The sequence below is a fragment of the Drosophila guanche genome, unplaced genomic scaffold (assembly GCF_900245975.1).
Source record: "Drosophila guanche unplaced genomic scaffold, DGUA_6, whole genome shotgun sequence".
Taxonomy (NCBI): domain Eukaryota; kingdom Metazoa; phylum Arthropoda; class Insecta; order Diptera; family Drosophilidae; genus Drosophila; species Drosophila guanche.
The window spans coordinates 10,174,165-10,197,510 of NW_022995744.1; the positions used below are offsets into that span (position 1 = coordinate 10,174,165).

The 23,346-nt window shown below is 48.1% G+C and overlaps 5 protein-coding genes across 5 annotated transcripts; 4 read left to right on the forward strand and 1 right to left on the reverse strand.

Moving 5' to 3' along the window:
* Positions 1-1,027: 1,027 nt before the first annotated feature.
* Positions 1,028-3,974, forward strand: LOC117579925 (pickpocket protein 28). The gene is made up of 6 exons (XM_034266069.1): positions 1,028-2,346; positions 2,406-2,666; positions 2,724-2,928; positions 2,981-3,251; positions 3,309-3,567; positions 3,619-3,974. Exons 1-6 carry the CDS (start codon positions 1,799-1,801, stop codon positions 3,863-3,865), a joined length of 1,791 nt encoding a protein of 596 aa, XP_034121960.1. The 5' UTR covers positions 1,028-1,798; the 3' UTR covers positions 3,866-3,974.
* A 6,387-nt stretch (positions 3,975-10,361) lies between these two features.
* On the forward strand, positions 10,362-11,951 carry LOC117579470. The gene is made up of 5 exons (XM_034265359.1): positions 10,362-10,522; positions 10,579-10,758; positions 10,814-10,948; positions 11,005-11,184; positions 11,234-11,951. The coding sequence occupies exons 1-5, from the start codon at positions 10,376-10,378 to the stop codon at positions 11,342-11,344; spliced, it is 753 nt and encodes a 250-aa protein (XP_034121250.1). The 5' UTR covers positions 10,362-10,375; the 3' UTR covers positions 11,345-11,951.
* A 701-nt stretch (positions 11,952-12,652) lies between these two features.
* Positions 12,653-14,044, reverse strand: LOC117579513 (cuticle protein 76). Its single transcript, XM_034265419.1, has one exon. It carries the CDS (start codon positions 13,301-13,303, stop codon positions 12,722-12,724), a length of 582 nt encoding a protein of 193 aa, XP_034121310.1. The 5' UTR covers positions 13,304-14,044; the 3' UTR covers positions 12,653-12,721.
* A 577-nt stretch (positions 14,045-14,621) lies between these two features.
* On the forward strand, positions 14,622-16,045 carry LOC117579431 (pupal cuticle protein G1A). The gene has a single exon (XM_034265313.1). It carries the CDS (start codon positions 14,845-14,847, stop codon positions 15,604-15,606), a length of 762 nt encoding a protein of 253 aa, XP_034121204.1. The 5' UTR covers positions 14,622-14,844; the 3' UTR covers positions 15,607-16,045.
* Positions 16,046-20,973: 4,928 nt separating this feature from the next.
* LOC117579558 lies at positions 20,974-21,657 on the forward strand. The gene is made up of 4 exons (XM_034265479.1): positions 20,974-21,103; positions 21,157-21,324; positions 21,384-21,506; positions 21,565-21,657. Exons 1-4 carry the CDS (start codon positions 21,011-21,013, stop codon positions 21,640-21,642), a joined length of 462 nt encoding a protein of 153 aa, XP_034121370.1. The 5' UTR covers positions 20,974-21,010; the 3' UTR covers positions 21,643-21,657.
* Positions 21,658-23,346: the final 1,689 nt, after the last annotated feature.

Sequence of the window (23,346 nt, forward strand, 5' to 3'; positions counted from 1 at the left end):
AGGGGAAAGTCTCGGTCGGTGCATTAGAAATTCTATTTTGCGAGCTCATTAAAATAAATGAAGATCGTCAGACTGCCAGGCACTGGCTGGGCTGGAGTGTGTAAATATTTAGAGTCGGAACAGGCAACACAGGAAGCGTACAAGGACAATGCCAAACATTGTTGCCAGCCAAGTGCCACCTTAATGAAAAGTCCCAACAAAAGGTGAGTTCTTCCTGGCTGGCTGTTGTGGAGTTTGCAAGTTCCATGCACCCCCCGAACATGTAGACACAATGCCCGGGCCAGAATGCAGTTAACTTTATTAAATTGCACAACGAAAATGGTCCCATCGTGTTGTGTTGCTGTGCGCCTCCTTTTTGTTGCTATTTCGGCGCTTTGTTGGACCACAAACTGAAGGGCTAAGGGCATGATGACTTTTAGAAGAGCCTTGGAGCACGCGCTGCCTCTTCTAATACATTTTTGGAACTTTCCCGTCTACTTATCTACTGATCTGGATGTGGCAGGTCTCCCCGTGAGCGGCAGAGTCCTGCCATTCGATTGACACCCAAAAGGACATCAATATCCTGTAGGATTTCGAATAAATCCTCAATGCATTCGAACTGCATGAAGAAGAAGGATTTTTTGGCTATGTGTTCCCAGTTGTCCGAATGTGATAATGTCATTTTTAACGTACAAATTCGCAAGAATATGTAAAGATCCGCTTGGACAAGTTACAAGACATGCAATTCCCAACCAGTTCTAGTTGCGGGGCTATGAGGAGGCGGCTGATTTCCATGCAAGATAAAAAGTTGTCGGTCTATTTTGGAATATATTTCTTTTTTGTGTTGTGTTTTAAATTCAAGTTTTTGTTTTTACTTTTTTTTATGTTTTTAGTTATTTTTAAGTTTTTTTAAATTTTTTTTTAGTTTTTTTTTTATGTTTTTTTAAGTTAATTTTTTTTTTTAGTTATTTTTTTGATGTTTTTTTAATGTTTGTTTTTTATTGGAGTTTGTTTTTTTAAATTGGTTTTTCTTATGTTTTCAAACATTTTTTTTTCATTATTATTCTGCTGAAAACTTTTTGGTTGTTTTTTTTAGTGCAAAGTGGATTACGTGTTCGGCCGTGGAAAAGATTCCAATCCTGTGTTTTGCCGGTCCGACCGTGGTTACCGCTTAACCTGAGGATGTGGCTCGACATTACCTGCGCTTGCTGCTGCGGCCGTTTGCCATTTTGTTTCGAGGTCGCGCCTGCAGTTGCAGTTGGCCGAGCAAAGTTGAGAGTCTGCGGCCAGGATTTAAAATGCATAAGCCCGAGCCGCAGCCTTTTCAATTTCTGCCATACTTCAGGTGCACCTCAACGGGGACTGGCACTGCGACTGTGTCTAGGAGTGAGCTTAAAGTGCGCGACTGCTAATTAGAATGCCTCACCCAGAGCAGAGCAGAGCAGAGCGGCGACTCGAAGGTAACATTTAGCCGGCAATGGGTCAGCGCGGCTAACAATTACTCCAAGTCTGGCCCCGGGGACTCCTACACAGTCCTCGAACTCTCGCCAGGTGCGAGCTTGCAAATTACTCAACAGCTTATGCGAAATGAAGTAATTGAAACGGCACCGAAAACCGAAACTCGACCCAAACCCTAACGAATTTCCTCGTATACGGAACGATGCGTGCAGGAATCCTGTGGGGGCAGCTACAGCGTGGCCCCAACGGGCACTGCCGCACCTCTCCGGTCGGCTATATAAAAGACGACGCCCTGGCGTGCGCTCTCCTGACTTTGTCAACGCAACTGCAGCAGGTCGGACCCGTATAGAGTTTCGGCAGAATGTCTACCAACAGCACACAGCCACACACGCCCAGCCATGATCTGTCGCGGGTGCAGCTCTCCGGCGCGAGTCAGTGGAAACGAGCGGCTCTGATGGCCAGGGCAGCGCCCGCATTCCGGGAGAGCGTCTCCGATGACAGCGCGGATGAGGTGGATACCAAGAAGCAGATCAAGTACGGCAGCGGCTTCCAGGCGGCCAAGGCCATTATGCACGAGTACTGCGACTACACGACCATCCATGGCATACGATATTTGGGCGAGAAGAAGCGCCCCTGGCTGGAGCGTCTGTTCTGGGTCAGTGTGCTGCTGCTGTCCATCTTCACCTGCTGCAAGCTGACGCTCAACATTTGGGACAAGTGGAACAACAATCCGGTGATTGTGAGCTTCGCGGAGAAGTCCACGCCCGTCTGGCAGATACCCTTCCCCGCCGTCACGGTGTGCCCCGAGACCAAGACTCGTCGCTCCATATTCAACTTCACGGACAGCTACCATCAGGTGCGCGACTTTGGCAACAATGTCAGTGGCATAGTGGATCTCAATGACAAAGAGTAAGACCCGAACTGGCAGCAGGACGAATTCGCCAACCTCTCTTTATGTTTCTTCTTAGAAAAGAATTATTTGGCGCTGTGACGCAGGTCTGTGAGCCTCATCTGCACGACATTGCCCTCGGCAAGAAGACCAAAAAGGGCATGGAGATCATTGACGCACTGAATGAGGTTTCTCCCCTCTTCGATGACACGTATCTGAACTGCAAGTGGCGCAATATGCCCGTCAAGTGCAGCGATATTTTCCACAAATTTGTCACCGAGGATGGGGTTTGCTACAGCTTTAATTCGCTCAGTCCAGCGGAGATCTATCGGCCAGAGGGGTAAGCTTTTGTTAGTTCAAATTCTGCGGCTTCCTCTCAAACTGTGGAGTGTTCCAGCATCATACCCGACTTCATCTTCCGCGAGGAGAATCGTTTATCCATGGACTGGAACGTGGAGGATGGCTACAGCGCCAGCGCCGATACCTCGCCCTATCCCAATCGTGTGCTGGGTCCTGGCTCCAGAGCGGGGCTCTACCTCTTTATGGGCGGCGTGGAGCTGGACTTTGATGATATGTGCCGCGGTCCTGTGCAGGGTTTCAAGGTGCCAAATCGCTTTAACAACCGAGCAAAGGTAACTCCCTTTTCCCTTTCAGATTCTGCTGCACACGCCCGGGGATGTGGCTCAAGTCTCGAAGCAGTACTTCCGCATACCCTTCGACCAGGAGGTGCTCATCGCCATCCGCCCCAAGATCATTACCACATCGGATGGCCTGAAGCACTACGAGCCGAACCGCAGACAGTGCTACTTCCAGAAGGAAAAGGATTTGCGTTTCTTCAATATTTACTCGCAGAGCAACTGCGAATTGGAGTGCCTGGCGAACTTTACTCTAGCCAAGTGTGGATGTGTGAAGTTCTCAATGCCGCGTAAGGTTTGCCTCCCCGTTTTGATCCCCTAAATTCTCATGCCCCCCCCGCTTCCAGGCAATGTAAACATGCCCGTTTGTGGCGCTGCCAATCTCAAGTGCTACAACCAGGCGGAGGATGAGCTGCTGCTTCGGGAGTTCACTCAGGGATTGTTGTCCTCGGGGGAGAATACACGCGGCGAGACGGAGTGCAACTGTTTGCCATCCTGCACCTCCATAGCCTACGAGGCAGAGATCTCCCAGGCGGACTTTGACTACCAAACGGTCATCAAGCGAGACACGCCCGAGGGCAAGGAAGCGCAGGCGAAAGTGGAAGGGTAAGAGCAGAAAAATTGTAGATTTCCCTGCTAAAAGTTCTCCTTTTCCAGCATGAAGATGTCTCGCATCTCGATCTTCTTTAAGGAGGCTCAATTCTTGACCTCCCGCCGCTCCGAGCTCTATGGCACCACAGACTTTCTGGCTAACTGCGGCGGTCTGCTCGGTCTCTTCATGGGCGTCTCCATGCTGAGCATCGTGGAGTTGGTTTACTTCTGCACCGTGCGACTCATTTCGAATTTGCGTATGCGCCGCAAGACCCGCAAAGAACTGCTGCAGGCGGTCAGCAAGGAGGCCTAGAGCCTCTCATCTTTCCCTATAAATAATCGAGATGCTGCTGCTCCTTCGTGTGTGCTGCGCTAAATGTTAAATCTGCAAACAATGAAAATAAACTTGTACTCAGCACCCAGACAGAGAGACAGACAGCAGCTGCCAGCTACCAGCTACTGATACACGATACGACCCGCATCCTGCCAGCAGGACTCTCTCCAGTGTGTGTGCATTTCAAATGGAATCAATTATTTTATTGTGTGATTTGCTGGCGCATTCAATTCGATTTGCAAAGTCAATAGACAACGTCATCGCAAGTCGAAGGCAAAGTGGAAGCCCAAGCGAATGACTTTGCCGCTCTCCTCAGGCTCATATGTTATGCAGGGCCAAGCCTTTGATACGTTATCCTTAGACAGTGGTGGGGCATACCTTGGCTGTGCAAACACTGTGGCAGCCATTCCCCATCTGCGATCCCAGCTCCGACTCCTCCTGCGACTGAGCGTGGGTTCCAGGTTGTGCGTGCGTCTCTAATGGAAATCCAATTGAATTAAGTTAATTATGTTGGCAAATATTTAAACAATAGCAGCAATTATGCTGCTCCACCTTCACGCAGACAGAGACCCGGCAGGCACAGCCACACGTCGAGTGCTGCCCGGCAGGTGGGCTTTAAAATTGCAACAAATTCCTGCCGCCTGCCGCCTGCAGCGGCATTCGTTGTCATTTACTTTAATTCAATTGGCCCCGTCCCAAAAAGTGTTGCAACAGTTGTGTGTGGGGCAGTGTGGCACGTGACCCGCTGCTGAAGTATTTATGTGCCGATGTGTCGTCCTGCGCCGTGCATTATTGGCAACAAGTGTCGAAATATTCCACACAAAGTTGACACATTTGCATAAAGCTCAGAGCCAGGCCTCGCGCCTGCCAATTTTATTCACATTTATGACAATTGTGCGACTGATGGCTGCCAGGGCTCTGTCTCGAGTGCAGCGATTGATTACAGACTCATGCGAGGTGTGCCACAGGATAAGTGGAAAGTGTCTGGTTTGTGCTCAAAATACTTGTAATAGTAAGCAGAAATAGAGCTAGAAAATGGAAGTATCTTTAAGTGTTTGGACAGAGATAGATCCAGCTTTCCATAGAGTCTTATTTTTAGTTCCTTCTTCAATCTCCTTTCTCTCAACTCTCTGGGCAAATGATGTCCCTGTGTGTGAGTGTCTATCGGCCCCACTGTTTATCATTATATTTATGTGTGTGCCAGTGCCGCACAGCTAAAAGCCACTCAAAGTCAGTTCTCTGGCAATCAATTTGCAATTTCCAGCGCTTTGTGTGCCGTTTGGCAGACACGAATAAGTCTCGGGGATAACATGACACTTGACATTGAGGGAGTGCCCCGCCCCGCCCCGCCTGCGCGCAACAATATCAATACAAAAGTTTCAGTGGAATAAAAAGTGTACAAATTGTAATTAAACTTTTAAGCACAATGCAACTGCAAACTGTCCGCAGTGTCTGGCAGTGGCATCGAAGAGGCAGCAACAATCAGCTGCATGGCAACAACAAAATAACAAAGTGCCAGCGCAGGGAGAGTCGCGACTTTGCAATCGTTTGATTTGCTTTAAATTTCCGGTTTCCTGTTTCCGGTTTGAGGCCAAGGCACCGCACCGACCGTGCTGCTGGGGCCAGTGTGCCCCCAGGTGTTGTGGCCAGATGGCAGCCATGTTTATTTGCTTGTGTTGTGTGTGTCGTTTTGTGGCTGGCTGCATTCAAAATGCACGAGGCCTGGCCTCATGTCTCGGGTGTCATGTCTCGGCTCACCTCTGGGTTGACGTCAAGCTGATTGCCTAAGCGGAAATGACTTGAATGCCTCCATAGCCTATCGCCACGTCACATGCCAGCGTATGTGGAATTTCGCACTCGATTGAGTGCCCTGTGCCTCCGCTTTTGAGTCAAAGTTTTGTGTAACGCGATTAGCGGTTTGCCGTTCCACCTGCCTTTTGCTTGCTGTTGTGTCTAAACTGGCAAGCCAACTGCCAGCAAGGAGCATCCTTGGAGCCGCCTCCGCCTGGCATCGATTGCAGTTGCTCCGGGTCTGCGCGCGTAAACTTTGAGCCCCTCCTGCATAGAGTTTGAGTTTGTGGAAAAGTCATTAAAAACTTGTGCCCAACTTTTGGATACGAATTAGAATTTCTGATTAAATTGTTTGGCAGACAGAATCCCTCTTCCAGAATGCTTGTTATCTGCCAGCAACAAGACAATTAATGAAAAATGCATAAGCCAAATGGCGAATGGCGAATGGCGAATCAATGTATATCGTGACATCAATGGCGGATTAACACCCAAGCAGCCAGCACACACTCGCGCTCCTCATTGTCACGCAGGAATTCCTTAACGGCTGCGGTCGTAGTCGTGATGCTGCGCTCCTGCTTGGCGCACAAATTTGTATGCAAACCGCGCACGAAATTAGATTCTTTTTTACTGCAGCCACATCGCCTGTTGATGATGAGGCAATGACAGTGACAGTGTGTGGGCTGCTGCTGCTGCTGCTGCTGCTCCTGGCGATAAAATTGCGTAAAGCTCGTTAAAATTGCACGCGACGCGCCTCTTATAATAATGCGCCCGCCAGTCGATGAGGAATATTGATGGAGCGTCGTATTGATTTGATTCCGATGGAGAGAATCTCGGGGTAATGCGTGAGGTAATGCCCGGATTTTCATTGTGAATCGATGCCGCAGATGAGACACTAAAAGAAAACAGTTTTGATGTTGGATGAGTGGCATGTCTGGAAGTGCCAAGTGGCTGCTAACTTGAAGTAATAAACTCTGTCTCCATATGTGTGGCGGCAGTTCATGGTTTATTGACAGTTCTTTTCCGTGCAGTTACAAGATGCCAAGCTCTTTGCTCTTCTCTTGCCAGACACAATGGAGCTCGAACTGTAAAGTTTTGGCTTCATATTCAGTCGTGTAATTGCACACACAAATATAAATTAAATTCACTCGCACACAAGTGGCTCGAGCTTGCTTATTATGCATTTATCTAATGAAAACTGGGACAGGAGCCGGCACAGGGAACCAGCAGCCAGCAGCCAGCCGCGTAAGCAAATAATAAATAAATAAATAAACGAAAAGCGCAAATAACATTTGGAGAGCCAGATTTAATTTCTAACGTTGAGTGCGCATATTAAAACAGAACGAAGGAGAAGTGGAGTTGGCAGACCGAAGACCTTAGCTGAAACCATCCTGTGGATTGTTGATTGTGGCAAGGGAGTTTGGAGGGGAGGGCAGACAAAAGGCAGTGCCCCTGTGGGGTATGCGCTGCCAAACCTTGCTGCGAGCAACAAACAAAGATGATGCGGATATCGCACAGCCTCAGCCCCCCCCCCCCCCCCCCCCCCCCCCCCTATACTGGTGTCGTTGTCTGTGGAAATGCAGCTGAAATGCGGGATAGTCCGCACGGGATACACTTGCAGAAAACAAAACAAAGTGAAGAGAACAAAAACACTGTGCAGCCTAACAGCGCTAGCGATGCGGCAGCGCTGTTAACAGTCCAGCGTAACAGCTCAGAGTAAGAGCCTGTTAACAGTTAACTGTTAAGTTCGTTAGCGCTCTCCGGCAGCGCTCTGAGAGTGGACTCGCGCTCGCTCTCACGATCCATGCGGCTTGCGAGCGGCCTTAGGAACAATGGATGTGGACCTTTACGTGCTCTTTGCGTGTAAATGCCAGGAACCCTTTGCAGCAGGTGAGCTTTTACTTTTTCTTACATAAATACAACAAAATTTATTTCGGTGTAGGCTGCTGCTAGTTGGGGGCGGTGGGTATATGAAAATAAACAATCAAAGCGGGTTGGCTGTTTGGTAAGGGGTCGCTGCCACGTGTGTGGGGCGCGGGAAGTGAGGCTGTGGGCGTACTAGAAGTTGGCGTGAGTAAACAATGAATTACGGAATCATGAAAGCAAATTGACTTTAATGCAAAAATCAAATATTTACACAGCGCGAAGGAAAAACTCACTGGCGGAGGGTGAGAATGTGGATTGCAATTGCAGTCTCCAGCAAATAGACAGGGAGAGGGAGAGGGAGATGGAGATGGAGACAAACAAATGAAAGAACGAACCGAATCGCAATGAAACGCATACATATTGAGGTTATGCTAGGACGTTCTGTTGTTTCCGCTTCCACGATTTCTTCTAAAAATGCTCGTTTCGGCACTTAAATCCCTCACACACAGGCAAACAGCCACACTCTGGCCAACACATGCATGTGTCATGGACCGGGGCCGTCAGTGGGTTAAGTGTGGGGTCAGCTTTTGTGCGGCGCATTGGTCTGTGGCGCATCCGGGCTTCGAGTGTACGTTATTAGCTGCTGCTAGGGAAATGGGGGGGAGAATTTTACGATTTCATTCATTTTTGTGGCTGCCATTTGACGCCGCAAAATATGTAACAAAATTTTATTTCCACCCGAAATAGAAGTCCGCGTCCGGCACTCGCCTTGGAATAAAACTTAAATTATTGAAACTATTATGAAGCAAGGCAGCTTGGGGATCAAGAGCGACGCCCAAGAATTTCTCAATTAAGCAACAAACCAGAGAGCAAAGCACAAAACGTAATAAAGCACGGACCGGACAGTACAGTGAAAAGTGGAACGGAGTGGAACCAAATTGGGAGAGTGGTGATACAAGAGGAGAACACAAATCTGAAAACCATAAAAGTGTCGCTTTCAATTGTTCCCCCCAAGCCCAATCGAGCCAACAAGTGAAATTGAAACGTTCAATGGAGAGGATAGTACAGGATGGATATAGTGTGCCGAGTGCTGGGAAACTTTGTGGAGATGGAGCACCGTGTGGCTGAATTTTTAGAGGGTGCTCCAGACACCAACACACACAAATTGATGATGATGTAGTGAGTGAGTGAGAGTTGGGAGTGCGAATGTGTGACAGGATGTGTATCGAGATTTGTTGTGCCTTCAATCGACTTTGTGCAGAGGTTTGTGCTGCTGAATTTTCATCCATTTACTAGTAAAATGAGTAGAGTATTCAGAATGCAGCGTAACAGACTCCAGCCTAGCCTCATGTCAACGTTACTTTATTACATTCTGGCTGAGAATGATGCCGGCGATGATTGACACCCCCGCCCGACTGGCAATAAATTTTTAATTTTCAATGCTTCCACGATGGACCGACTGATGGTCTGACGCGTTCCTTCGTTTGCCTGCGAGCTTGTTAAATTCAAATTAGAACGATGCTGGCGATGCTCCTGCATGCTCCATGCTCCAGGCTCCATGCTGACAGGAGAAGATAAATGACAAGAGGACTGCGATCGCAACAAATTAACCTTGTTACGAGGGAACTACTACGAACAGTAGAGAGAAAAAAAACGCCAGTCGAGACATAACTGGTGTGGGAGGACAACAGTTACAAGTGTATGTAATTTTTTATCGTCTCCACTTCCACTTCCGGCTCCGACTTGTGACTTTCTGACTCTGAGCGAGGTCTTCCACCGACTGACTGACTTATGAATGGCGTGTGGCAGAAAGCTGAGGCAAGACAAAGAGAGGGGTTTGGCTGGTGCCACAGCCACTGCTAGTCGATAAATCAGTTTGTGTATCAAATTGAATACACGAGCGTGCACTTGACACCCGCACAGGCACATTTATCAGACAGTCAGTCAGTCAGCCATTCCTTCCTCCAAGTCTTACAATTCGCTGAAAAACAACTTGAACCTTAACTCCGGGCTCGAGTGCAGAAAGCCACAAAATTTTAATCTCAACTAAAAGCGGGAAAAACAGACAAACACAAAAAACTAGAAAACATCGAGGGGCGAGCATTATAAATTATTCATTACAAAACGCAACCGCGACACGCCCACTGCCCACTGCCGCCAGTCCCCAGCCCCACTATTCGTGGGTCTTCGTTTGCATCCACAGACCCCACCCAAAGGCTGCCCTGCCCGCCACTGACGGCTGCTCGTTTGCACCTAATTTGATTTTTAGTTGCTCTGCCCTCGGTCCGGACTGGCTGTGGTTGCCTCTTTGGCATTCTCTTCGCTTTGGCACCCAGCACCACGGGTATATGCCATGTCCCTTGGCGAGTGTCCACAGGGTATCCTTCATTCGATAAACACACATGACATGAGCTGCAGCTGGCAGGCATCCTCGGCCAACGCTTTATTTGCCACGATTCAGCTCTGCTCAGCTCAGCTCAGCTCAGCTCGGCTCGGCTTTCTTTTCATTCATTCCAGTGGCGCTGTGCTGGTCCCTGTCGAAAAAATGTCTGTTATGTGGCTACAGAATTCTGCAGTAATTAATGGCAACTGTTTGATTAAAAAATTCCATAGCTCCATGGATATTCCCTATGTGTGTCTCTGCTTTTTGTGTAGTTTTAGTACCCATCCTCGGCTGGAATCTCATCCTTAAATCCATGCAAATTCCAGAGTTCGGTTGGCACAGCTTCAAGCTGTGCAACCTGCTAAAATAATTTGCCATCAGCTCAGCTTAGTGGTTGTTGTCTGCTTCGCATTGAAATGGCAACAAATCGAAATATCGGTGAGCAAAATGTCATGTTTTGGGCAAGCAAAAAGACGCCAACAATGGCATCGCCGGAGGTGTCGAGAGTGGAAATTGTAGCACCCAGAATTAGACGCCACAGATCCTGCACGATTGCCATATGTCAGTGGTTCATTTACAGCCTCATAAGCGTCTGTCTGGTGAGTTTTGGCAGCCCTAAGGGTGGAGTTTCTTCTTCTACGAGTGCTATCCTCAGGCCCTCAACGTCTCAGACATGTTCATCTATGCCAAAACCATCTCGAAGGTGAGTGGCTGTGGCCGTTGCATCTTTCTGCACTATCAGATTATCCTCATGGTTGTGGTGGTGCTGGTCATGTTTCTGCTGTGTGTGGTGGCTGTGGTGGTGCTTAAGCAGAGCATATATGGACTGAGAATTGTGAGTGGTTTGGTGGTCCAAAGATCTTCACAGAATAATCTTTCTTTCTTTGCAGTTTGTAATGCTGCTGTTCCTGGCCACCTGGCTGCAAATGATGATGATTGTGCTGCTGACCCATGAGTATCCGCTTGTTCACGACATTGAAATCATTTGGAAGCGCCACAAAAGTTTGGATTATTACGAGAGAAATGTGAGACTGGTCTTCCTCCTCTTTAGTCCTTTCCTTCTGCAACTTTCCTCTTGCAGTTTGAATGCTGCGGCTTGACGGGACCCAATGACTATGTCTTCAGCAGTGACCAGGTGCCCAGCAGCTGCTTTAAGGATAACAGCATGATGACCCGCGATCTGTACAAGTCTGGCTGTGCCACCAAGAAGAGCCACCCCTCGGACCTGGCCATCACCGAGCTGGTAACAATTTTGTGTCAGGTGAGCTAAGGCATCACAAGTCGTACGTTATCCAAGCCTGCCTTTGCAGTACCTTCTGATTGTGGTCCTGCTCTGCCACAAGAAATATCTGAAGCGCAATCTGGTGCCCGTTCGCTCCCTCAGAACATTGAATGCCGCGCGTCTGCATCTCACATCGTAAAGGCAAAATTGCATTTGAATTGGGTTGGGGGATTCGTTTTTGGACTGACAAATTGGATTGAATATCTCATATTTCACCAGCTGCAATCAATAACGATAAACACTAGAGTCTGGCCACTTGAGTCGCCAGCCGAATGGGATTCAATGTCCAGTGTCCGGGCATGCATATGGATGAGCCAATAAAAAAATCAACAAAGCATGTCCAGGCGATTGAAAAAGTATTGCCAGGGATTTGTAAATGGACACGAAGACACTGAGACACGGAAACAGACACAGATTGAGCTCGACAATCGCAACAATATGCAAATGCAGCAAAGCGGCAACAAATATTCAAGGACAAAGCAACACACAACCCATTCCCAACCCATTCCCAACCCATTCCCATGCCCATTTCCACTCCTTTCCCACGCGCGATTGTGAGTTTATTTCTCTCTTTTTCTCGTTCTCTCTTTTATGTTTCGTACATAAATTGTTTCGTTGTCAACATTAAATTCTGTTGCGTCGTCGCCGTTGGAGAAAACAATTTTGCAGCATTTGAAAATCCATAAAATATGCATACAAAATTGTCCAACGGAACGGACCAACTTTATGGCTAAATAGTTTGCTCCGGCCCACATCGTTAATGCCATTTTTTATACATCCACACTCCTCCGTATGGCTGGGCGTTTGGGCGTAAACTTTTTTCGCCATAACCCCAGCAACAACAACAGCACGCTGGTCAAGCTGCTGAGAGCGGGAGCCCATGGAAAGTTTATGGCGGCAAAGGCAAGGACCAAAGGGTCATGTGGCTCATTAAACTTTGGCCAACAATTTTTTGCCAGCACCCCCGCAGCATCCACCATGGCCACAAAGACAAACAGAAAGTTTTGCACTAAATATTTGGACGAACAAAGGGAGAAGTGCAGTGTGTGAGAGGCCCCCACAGTGCTCAGAGAATTGTGGCTCGGAATTACTTGGCACACATACGCTCCATTAAATTGTAGACAAATGTCTGGACAGGGGTAAGGGAAAGTGAAATGGAAAGTGCGAAAAGAGTTACACACTGAAGGTGCAAGTCGAGTTTTAAATTGTGTTCTAAAAAGGATTCAGAGTAACTCCCCCCCCCCCCCCCCCCCCCCCCCCCCCTGGCTAAAAGGTTTCTGCTGAAACGGGCACCCCTTGGACTCACATTGATTCGTTGGAAACATTTGAATTAGCGCGACAGCGACAGCGACATGTTGCTCGTTCCACGAACCTCCAACCCGTTCCACGTTTCCACCCATTCCCCAGTAATTAGCTAAAAAGCGAGCTCGTGTTTTTTTTTAGCCTTTTATTTAGTGTAAGAACAAATCAACAAAGTGTCAACGGGCAGCAGGGCAGAACTCTTCCGCTCTCCCGCTTAGTAGCCCCAGTGGGCGCCGAAGCCATCGAAGCTGGCGTGGGAGACGACAGCAGCGGGCGAGTACTTCACGAAGGCTGTGGGTGCTGCGGCAGCGTACACGGGAGCAGGAGCGGAGTACACATGAGCGGGAGCAGCATAGACAGACTTGGTGACGACGGGAGCAGCTGCGTACACGGGAGCAGGAGCGGAGTACACAGTCTTGGCCAGCACGGGGGCGGGAGCGGAGTACACAGTCTTGGCATAGACTGGAGCTGGAGCTGGAGCGGCGGCATACACAGACTTGGTAATCACGGGAGCGGCAGAGTAGAGCGTCTTCGGGGTGTACACATTGTTGGTGGTGCGAGAGTCCGACTTGGTGACGCTCGAGTAGGGTGTGACCACATTCTTGGAGTACGTGGAGACAGTGCCGCCGAAGGAGCGGACCACATTCTGCTGTGTGGTGCCCACGGCATCGAAGTGGGGCTGTGCCAGCTTCGTCACCACGGGAACTGCAGCATAGGTGGTGGCTGGTGCCACGAAACCGGCGCTAGATGCACCCAACAAAGCGCAGAAGGACAACAGGACGTACTTGAATGCCATGGCTGGAGGAGTTTGGGAGTTTGCAAACTGGAAACTTTGAGTGATGTTGGAATAGAGCTGAAAGTTGCTACTGATGGCCAACTGCTGCGTTTTGGCAGTTTTTATAGCCACAGAAAACCCGACAAAAGCCTTCGAACCTATTGCCAAATTTCACGGCCAGCGAGTTGGCCCTCTGTGTGTGACTCCCTCTGTGTGTGTGTGTTTGTGTGTGTGACAGATTGACTTAGGCCTAAGCCGCTGCGACATGTTCGCATAGAGAGACAACCCAAAAACTGGTTCAATGGGTCGACAAATGACTGCGCGGAAACCAAACAACTGCCTTGCGCTCCCCGCCACTCCGCCTCTTTGCCGCTGTGCCACGGCCCCCTCTCGGAGTAAGCCGGAGGCCAGCTGCGTAACTCCTGCCACTGCCACAGAACTTCCACCTTTAGCTTGGAGTGTGGCACAAATTTTGAATACTATCATCAGCTCATAAATTTTCCCCGCAAACAGCCAAAAGAGAAAAAAAGAAACAACAGCGAAAAACTTTTATTTGCTCGGCGTATTTTTCCATTAAATTGAGTTCAACTCAAGCAGCAAATATGCGCCCCTGCCCCCGTGCCACCCCATCGATGGGGCAGGGCTGTTCCCCGACTTGTGTCAACTTTTGTATCAGTTGCCACAATTGCTGGGGCGGGCGTTGGCAGCGACTTGTTTATGATTTTTTCACGAAGGGAAAAGTGAAACGGGAAGGAGCAGTGGCTTAAAGGGAAAGTGAAGATGAAATAGCCAGCCAAAGATCTGTTCAGAATTGCTGATAGAAACTATATAAAAAGCTGCCAAAATCTACCAAAAACCAAGCACAATCTTTGCCAACTACTAAGAGATAACTCCAAGAAAGAGCATTCAACATTTCGGCGACACTTCGCTTTCTCTCTTCCGTGAAATTCTTTTTGTTTTGTTCTTTTTTTTTCGTGCAAGAAGTTTGGAGAATGAATTTTGCCAGCATCGCTGCTCACGGAGCTGCATGATGAATATTTATTGAAATTACCAAAGTTGACGCTGCCTGCCGCCAAATTGAATTGTGTTGCCAACTTGGGATGTGGCAGGACGACTCTTTGGGGCAGCCACGAGCTACGAGCCACAGGAGCTGCCTCTCCAGTGAGTGCCACAAATTGTGTGATTATTTTTGGCGCTACTTTTTGGCAAATTGTTATTCATTTTCACTCGAGGGCCCTGAACACACATCGCCCTCGCCCTCGCCCTCGCCCCGTCTCTAAGCCTAATTACCGCGTTTAATTTATGTGAGCAAATTGGCTGGCTTTTGCGCCAATCACTCTCAGCCGGCGGGGCGACAGACAGGTGAACCGACATCGCATCTCATTGTGGGCAGTTCAATTACCAATTTCCAATTTACCAATGGCCCGCTGGATAGGCACGCGTCCGACGCGTATATAAACCGCAACATTTTGCCCAAAACAGCATCAGTCGCAGCCCAACCAACCTGCAAACCACTTCTCCACAGACTCGTCTCTCACCAGTCACTGAACATCCCCTCCAACATGGCCTTCCGCTGCCTCATCACTCTGTGCGCCCTCGTGGCCTGCGCTCAAGCTGGACTCCTGGCCGTGGCCAATCCCTCCGTGGATGCTGTGGCCTCCACGCAGCAGAATGTGGTCCGCTCCTTTGCCGGCACCGTCTCCAGCTACTCCAAGGCTGTGGATACGCCCTACTCCAGCGTCCGCAAGAGCGACACTCGCATCCAGAATAATGTGTACACCCCAGCACTGGCCAAGACCACCTACGCCGCTCCGCTGTACACCCAGGCCACGCCCGTCGTTGCCAAGACCCTCGTCCAGGCTCCAGTTGTGCAGAAGACTGTGTATGCCCAGGCGGCTCCAGTTTACGCTGCTCACGCTCCAGTTGTGGCCAAGGCTGTGTACTCTGCTCCAGCTCCCGTCTATGCCAAGACTGTCTACTCCGCTCCCGCTCCAGTTGTGCAGAAGACAGTGTATGCCGCTCCCGCTCCAGTCTATGCCAAGACTGTGTACTCCGCTCCCGCTCCAGTTGTGCAGAAGACTGTGTACTCCGCTCCCGCTCAAGTCTACGCTGCTCCCGCTCCCGTCTACGCCAAGACTGTGTCCTATGCCGCTCCTCTGGCCACCACCAATGTGAACCACGGACCCTCGGCCACCACCTACACCCACAACGCACCCGCCTTGGGTGTGTCCAGCTATGGCAGCGCCCAGACCGTTCAGTACTCACCTGCCACCAGCGTCTCGCACATGAGCTTCGATGGATTCGGCACCCACTATGGTTTCTAGGCCAACTGTTCGGCGCACGCTGAGGTTGTTAAAGCTTCTTGTTCATTTTGTTGCCTGTTAATAAAACAAAGATCAATTGTTGCAAGTTAAACATGAGCAGAGCAGAGTCACCTTCCGGGCAACCGCAGCCAAGCCTCGGGCCTCAATCAGCGCAGATCCAACAATGGGCGAGCCCTCACCGGCCTCCTCGACCAAAATTATATCAGACTTTGGCAAACCACCTTTCCGCTACGTCATCGACCTTCGGTGGACTGCGGTGGACTGCGGTGGAGGGTGGAGTGTTGGCTACTTTAAGCGGCTTTGCGATAAGTCGCGGAGGCGTGGCCGTGTCGTGTATGTTGCCGCTTAACATTATGGCTCTTTAATTGGATTTAATGCAAACAATATTCCGCACACCTCCGCCCTCGCTTCCCTTCGGGGCACAGGGCCAGAAGCCAAAGTGATCTGTAAAATGGGAGCAAGCAAAGCCGAAGCTGTAGGTACACTTGTTTAATACAATGACACAATAACAGCAGCTGTTGCGGTAGGCAACCGAATGTAAGCCACAACAGAATGTTAGCGACAACAGAATGTTACCTACAACAGACTGTTAACAGTCCAGCTATGCAGACTGTTGGCTTTTACTCTCACGCGTCGGATCGCTCTCTCGCTGACACTTCGATCCACACGGCTCTCACACTCAGCTTAACATGATTGCACATAAATGAACATGATATTTGTGGCTAGAGGATGAAAATACCCGCTTTGATTACAGAGAATGTGAGTATATCAGCGGTACACAAATGGGTATAATTGATGGGCAATCTTGTTTGTTTTCTTCCTTCACAGTTCAAAGGAGAGGCTGCCAGAACAGTAAAGATAGACCGCATCCTGCATCCCCTGGATATGGATTGGGTATTGGCTGCTGCGGAACAAGTTGAACATCTGCATTAGCATAACACAAATACTTCCCATCTTTGTAAAATTATAGAATTACCCAAATTTGGTACACCAATAAATACTAATTACTAATTCTTGAAGTATCTTTTGGGGACTGGTTTGATTCGCAAAAGTGCGGCATACTTTTAGGTCGAACTGATCCCTTTTACAAAATATCGTACAACAACCATATCCTGCAGTCCTTGAGGTCCTTGATGAATTCAAACGATACAAGAGACTCTTCCGCTCATCAGGAGTTCTGGCATGTCCCGATCCGACAGGATACAGCTGAGTTATGAAGATGTAGGGATTTTAGATAATAACATCCTTAAAATGGCATTATCCTTTATGTCCTTTCATCCGAAAGGATTGAAAACGATCCGAGCCATTGTCCTGATTACGAGGAGGCATGGCATGTCCTGATCCGACAGGATACTGCTGAGTTATGGCGATGTAGGGATTTTAGCTAAACATCCCTTAACGGGTATTATCCTTGATGTCCTTGCACCCGTAAGGATGGAAAATAATACGGGGCATTGTCCTGATCACGAGGAGGCATTGCATGTCCTGATCCGACAGGATACAGCTGAGTAATGGCGTTGTACGAGTTTACTTTAAAACATCCTTAAAATGGCATTATCCTTGATGTCCTTTCATCCGAAAGGATTGAAAACGATACGGGGCACTGTCTCGATCACGAGAAGGCATTGCATGTCCTGATCCGACAGGATACTGCTGAGTAATGGCGTTGTACGAGTTTACTTTAAAACATCCTTAAAATGGCATTATCCTTGATGTCCTTTCATCCGAAAGGATTGAAAACGATACGGGGCACTGTCTCGATCACGAGAAGGCATTGCATGTCCTGATCGGCCCTCGAATAAAGGAGAAAACAACAAACAACTAAATCTACTGTTTTTGTTGTACAACAACCACTAGTTTGCACAGTGGCGCCCCCGCGATCATGACGGCCACTTCTGAAACTAAAATAACGCAGTTCCAAAGTTGACCGGCCAGAGCCGGGGCGCCACTGTGCATGTTAACTCTTGAAAATGCTTCATTCCAATGTAAATTTTCAGACCGAGTACCAGGCCAACAGAAATCAGCAGAAAGTAGCTGGTGTAAGTTTTTTCACCGTGTCAAGAGCTCGTTGCCATGAAACCGCACTTATTTTTTTCAAAACCATTGTAGCTAAAAGTATGCCACAGTATCTTTGTGTGCAATTTCATACACTTCAAGAATTAGTCAAAATATCCAGGCAGCTAAAAAGTATGCTACAATATTTATTGGTGTACCAAATTTGGGTAATTCTATAATTTTACAAAGTTTTTAAGTATTTGTGTTATGCTAATGCAGATGTTCTACTTGTTCCGCAGCAGCCAATACCCAATCCATATCCAGGGGATGCTGGATGAGATCTTTCTTTACTGTTCTGGCAGCCACTCCTTTGAACTGTGAAGGAAGAAAAGAAGAAAACAAACAAGATTGCCCATCAATTGTACCCATTTGTGTACCGCTGATATACTCACATTCTCTGTAATCAAAGCGCGTATGTTCATCCTCATCCATGTGGATTGTAGTTGAAGCGAGAGAGCGAGCCGACGCATCGCTGGAAGGTTAACAGTATGTTGCAGCTAACAGTCTGTTGCAGCTAACAGTATGTTGATCCGCTGGAGCTGCTGTTACTCTAAACAGTTGAAAAAATCATTCCACCCACTGCTAGAGTTATCTCTCGCGAAAGTACTTAATCCGTTTATTGTGTGTAAGCTGAAATCAATTCCATTGGCGGCCGGACGCGAACACGCGGACCGTCACGCGTTTGCTTTTGCACTTGTTATTATTATCGCTGCTTAATTAACGAATATTTATGCTCTCATAACAGCAACGGGCAACGCCACCGCACATTAATCGCTCCAGCCACAGTCCACGGTCCACGGTCTCTGCCCAAAAACCCGTTCAATCTTGAAATTTGCCAAGAGCAAGGCACTCGAACATTGGAGTAAATGGATTCAATGGGATCTATTGACAGCTCCACTGCAAAGAGCAGATCTTGTTTGGACAGTGATATTTCAGCGGATTGCATAAGTCCAGTCAATGGCAGTGGGAACTACACTCGAGTGTGGGGCTGGATGAATCGATCATCTGCAAAAGAATTCATAAATTTGTGGACCCAACTGAGTGGGAGCCGAGTGGCTTATCTTACCTTGAATTGGCTATTGAAGCAATTAATCTTGATTGAAGTGGCAGACTCCAAGTTGCAAATTCCACCTTTAAATTTTGATGACCTCTTTAAGGCACTGACTGGCACTGATACATCCCCGAGGGCCATTCATGGGGCCCAGACAAGAACAATCAAATTAAATTAAATGCAAACGTGGCCGAAAAAGGAGCAGAGTGGGTTCCACAGGGCTTCAAGTTTTTCCCTGGCAAATTAGCTGCCGTTGTTGTTTGGTTTTGATTTGAGATTTGATTGCAAACAGAGAAGCGGAAGGAGAGGCTGCGCCACAGCTTGTCCTTGTCTGAGTTGACAATTAGTCAATAATTTATTTCAATTTCATTTGGCATGCCCCTCAGTGTCTGTGTGAGCTAACTGCACTTTAATTACATTTACATGTCGACTTGAGTTTTTGCTCTGCCCCAAAGAGCTGCCACGGCATTCACTTCGTGCACCCAAAATCCTCTCCCATTCGACAGCTCTTCTGGCAGTGCACCCGAGCCACATGCCATTGTTCTGGCATGGCAATGCAATTTAGGTAAGCGAATTTTCCTGATTTAAATAACAGCATTATGTGGGGCAGATTTTGTATTTATCTGCAGCATGTGTGTGTGGGCGTGGCAGGGCGAAAAACTGCCAACCGAGCGAGTCGTTGCTGGACCTGTGTCCTGGTATAATTAAATTATGGCATGACATAAGACGACGCATAGCAAGTCATAAATCAAATTTACCTATCCCACGGGGCTGCCCAGTGGATGCCACTCGGTTGGGCTCAGTCTGGGATGCCCTGCACATTCTTGCTTCGTGCTGCCGCAGCATTTTGATGGACATTATGAGGACTCTGTCTCGGCAAACAATTAGACAATTGATGCATCTGATGGGGCGACTGCTCTCTGTCGGTCTGTCCGTCTGTCCTTTCGTTTGTATTTGCATTTTGCAGCTGCAAGGACGTGTGTGTGCAGTACCAGAAAAGGGCTGTCCCTGGTCCGAGTTGCAACTCTGTGACTGCGTTTAATGTTGCCGCTGTCAGGGGCAGCCACTGCAGTGCAAGTGGAAACATTTCTGTATGCCGATTTGTTGCCTCTTGTGTCTGTTTTGGTTGTTTTGAATGTTTAGCTTGGTTTAGCTGCAAAACGAAATGGTTTAAAGTTGCTTATGTTAATGCCTGAAATGCCTCGACAAAAGTAAAACCACTCGGGCAGAAGTAGAAAAGAAAGCAGACTTCTGTCTCCTGTCTTGCTGCCATCGCGATATGTCATAGAAGATGCGCAGACAAAGGCAAGCCAACCCTCCGCTGTGATACGCATCGCGTAGCTCGCTCCAAGGCTGATTAAAATTTAATTTTTAATTTAAAGACTGTTTGCATTTTATTTGTATTTGCAAATGGATTTGGCCCACCCTTCGAAGGTCGTCCTGGCTGTTGATTTATCATTACTTTATGCAAATTGACCGCTTACCTTTTGAGCGCTTATCTGGAGCGCATCTGTGGAAAGTTTTGTCTCCCAGCTCTTTTCCCTGCGCTCCGTTTGTCCTTTTGGCTTCCCCTGGCTGGCTGGCTGCCTGCCTGCCACGTGCAATGTCAATGCCAGGCGATTAACATTCAATTAGCTTCTGGCTTCATCAATGATTTTATCGCTGCCATTTGGGGCCAGGACAGGGCAGGGCAGGGCCAATGGCGAGTCCTGTTGCTGTGGCAGGTTTCAGTGTAAATTGTGGCAAATTATCATTAGCCTGTTGAGGGTGTCTCTGATGTGTCTCTGTGCCTCTGTGTGTGCCCCCAACAAGGACAACAACGACATCTTCACATCTTCAAAAGGTTTTTATGACATCAACAGCTGTCGTTGACAGATTATTGTGGCGATTATTTTAGCAAGATAGGAAAGGACAGAGGACAGAGGACAGAGGACTGCAGACTGAGAAGCCATCAGCAGACGGAGCACAAAACAGGACCCAGGCTGCTGGCATGAGGAGACATCTCTGCTTTGTGCGTTCAACTGGAAATTGTCAGAGATGCTGCTGGCTCTTTGCTGTTCCTGGCTGCTCGACACATGTGCCAGAAGCCCAGCTAGGGGCCACTTAAGCATCTTGCGGCTTAACACTTGTAAACAACTACATTTGGGAGAAGGCTGAAGCTGGCAAAGTTGTCACATTTTTATTCAACAACACACACCCAGATGAGCTCTCCAAAAATTGGTTTTACTCTCATTGAAATGTACTTTCAATCCGCTCGTGGATGGAGGGAGTTTCTTGTCAATTGTGCTTCCAAAAATAATGTTTCGATATTTTTCCGAAGTCGAGCAGATGTGCTTCTGCACTGTGATTTTGCTCAAGTGCTCGCTGGTGCTGGCAATTATTTTACTGGCCGTGAGTTCTGGCAACATTCTGGACTGGCTCATACATGGGTTACTCTCCCACAGATTCTCAGCGTGTTGGACACTGTGGAGGACATCCAAAACCATGGCCAGACCACAGCGAGAGGCCAAATGATGCTCATTATGTGCTATGTCCTGAACTCCTTCATTATAGTCATACTCTGTGCGGGCGTGTATGCGGCAATACGCGAGAAACTGAAGCTACTGCAGCTGGTAAGCTGAGGCAGCAGAAACTTCCTCAAATGATGCAACTTCAAGGGTGGTTCTTTCAGCTAATTTTGGCTTTGATCACCTATTTCCTGGGCAAGATGTCGCTCTGGATTGTGGTGGGCAACCAAGGCGTGCTCGAGCTGCTGGTGGTTCATTTCTGGTACCAACTGACTTTGATTGACTCCGTAAGCACAGATCTAACCCTTGTAACGATTAGCTCTAGCCTCTACCCACGCCTTCCAGTTGGTTTGCATTGTGCTGCTGACTTGTTTCTGCCTGAGAATAAAGGATGACGATGGTGAGGATCCGCCATTTAGTTAGGCCATTCCCTCCGCACTCTACACTGAATTTCTTACTCGATGTGGCCATCAGACAGCTGGTGGGCAATCGAATTACATGCGAAATTATGGACACCCGCAGGACCATAACGGCAGGCCAATAAAGATCGCAGGGAGCAGATAAGCGGCAGCGAGTCCTGCGATACCAGCGCACAATATTGTCATCGGCTGTGGTGTTGCTTTAAATGAAATTTAACGATGCGCACAAATAATGACACTTTGCATTTTAAAACACTTTCGCAGTCGGTCAGGAGTCATCAGGCAGCAGCAGCGAGGCTCATTATACGCATTTCATTTGACACTTTTATTGGCCCAGATGTCCATGGCTGATATTTCAGATGGCACAAGCGAAATGTGTAATGCTCCTGCCCCTGCCGCATGGTTTATGCGGGTCATTTAATGGCCAGCAACGGATACCGATAAGGGCATTCAATTTGTTTGCCACTCGCTCAGCATTTGGCCAATTACGCAACAAAAAAATGCTACAAATATTCCCCCACTCTCTCACTCGTGTGTGTGTGTGTGTGTGGGGGAGAACGTGTCAAAGTGCTGAAAAATGCAGCAGGTTTCAAGCGTGTGGGCAGGCTGGGTCTGCGGAGAAGGTGCTTTGGTCTGGAGTGGCTCATTAGAGGTGGCCCGACTAGCCCCGAAGGTGTTGCCGGTAAATTGTGTGGAAAAACGCGCTCACACTCCACACGGACACACGGCCAGCACTCATCCACTTTTGCGGGGATGAAATGTGTGTCCGTGCTGCCTCCCCATTTAAATATGCAGAAATGTATGCCCAAAAATGGAATATTCGTGTTCGCTTTTCTTTTGCTACTTTTAATTCTGCAACTGGCATAATTAAAGCCAGCGTTGGCAGGCCGGTGCTGGGTGCTGGGCCGGGGGCGACTTCTCTCTGGGAGAAATTTGCGATTGTCGCCAAGCGGTTTGGGGCCATAACAGCATGTCGTCGTCGTCGTCGTTGTCCTTGTCGTCGTCCAGGCGTGTGTCCTGCGGCTGATTAAAATCTATTAGAGTCAAAGAGATGTAAGACACTGTGAGACCATGGGAGCTGCCATGGAGGCGTGGGAGGGAAGGAATATCTACTTTGGCCAATGACTTGGCATGTAAATGTCGACGTCGCAATTGAAATGCATGCGGCGGAAACTTCCAACTTGTCAGGGAAGTGTATGCCGGGGAGGTTATGCCGATGCGGACATTTGCTTTGACAAGAGAGAGAGAGAGAGAGAAATTTTGAGAGATTTAACTGTAAGGAGTAATCTACAGAAGCAACAGAATTCACTTTCCCCTAGATATTTGTATGATAATTGCATTTTATTTTATTTTATTTTGTTTAGAACTTAACTGAATCGAAATGTAAGCTGCAGCTTCGACTCTCTTCGTGTCTGCAAAGAGAAATGCATAAAGAGAGTGAGAGAGATCTCTTGTGCAAGAGCTTTGTTGCTGTTGGCAAAAGCTGCTTGCTGTAAAATGTTGGGCATTGCTTACAAAACAGCAGCTGAGTTCTATGAAAATGATTTATAATCACAAAAACTAGAGTGTTTTTATCTATTTCCTCCAATGATATCTAAGCTGTAAGGGTATTTGCCAAGCAGCTCGCTCCGAAAGTTTGAACTCTCTGCCTATTGTTCTTGTACTTGTTTTTGTTGTTGCCAGAAGTCGCACACAAAACTTTCCAGTG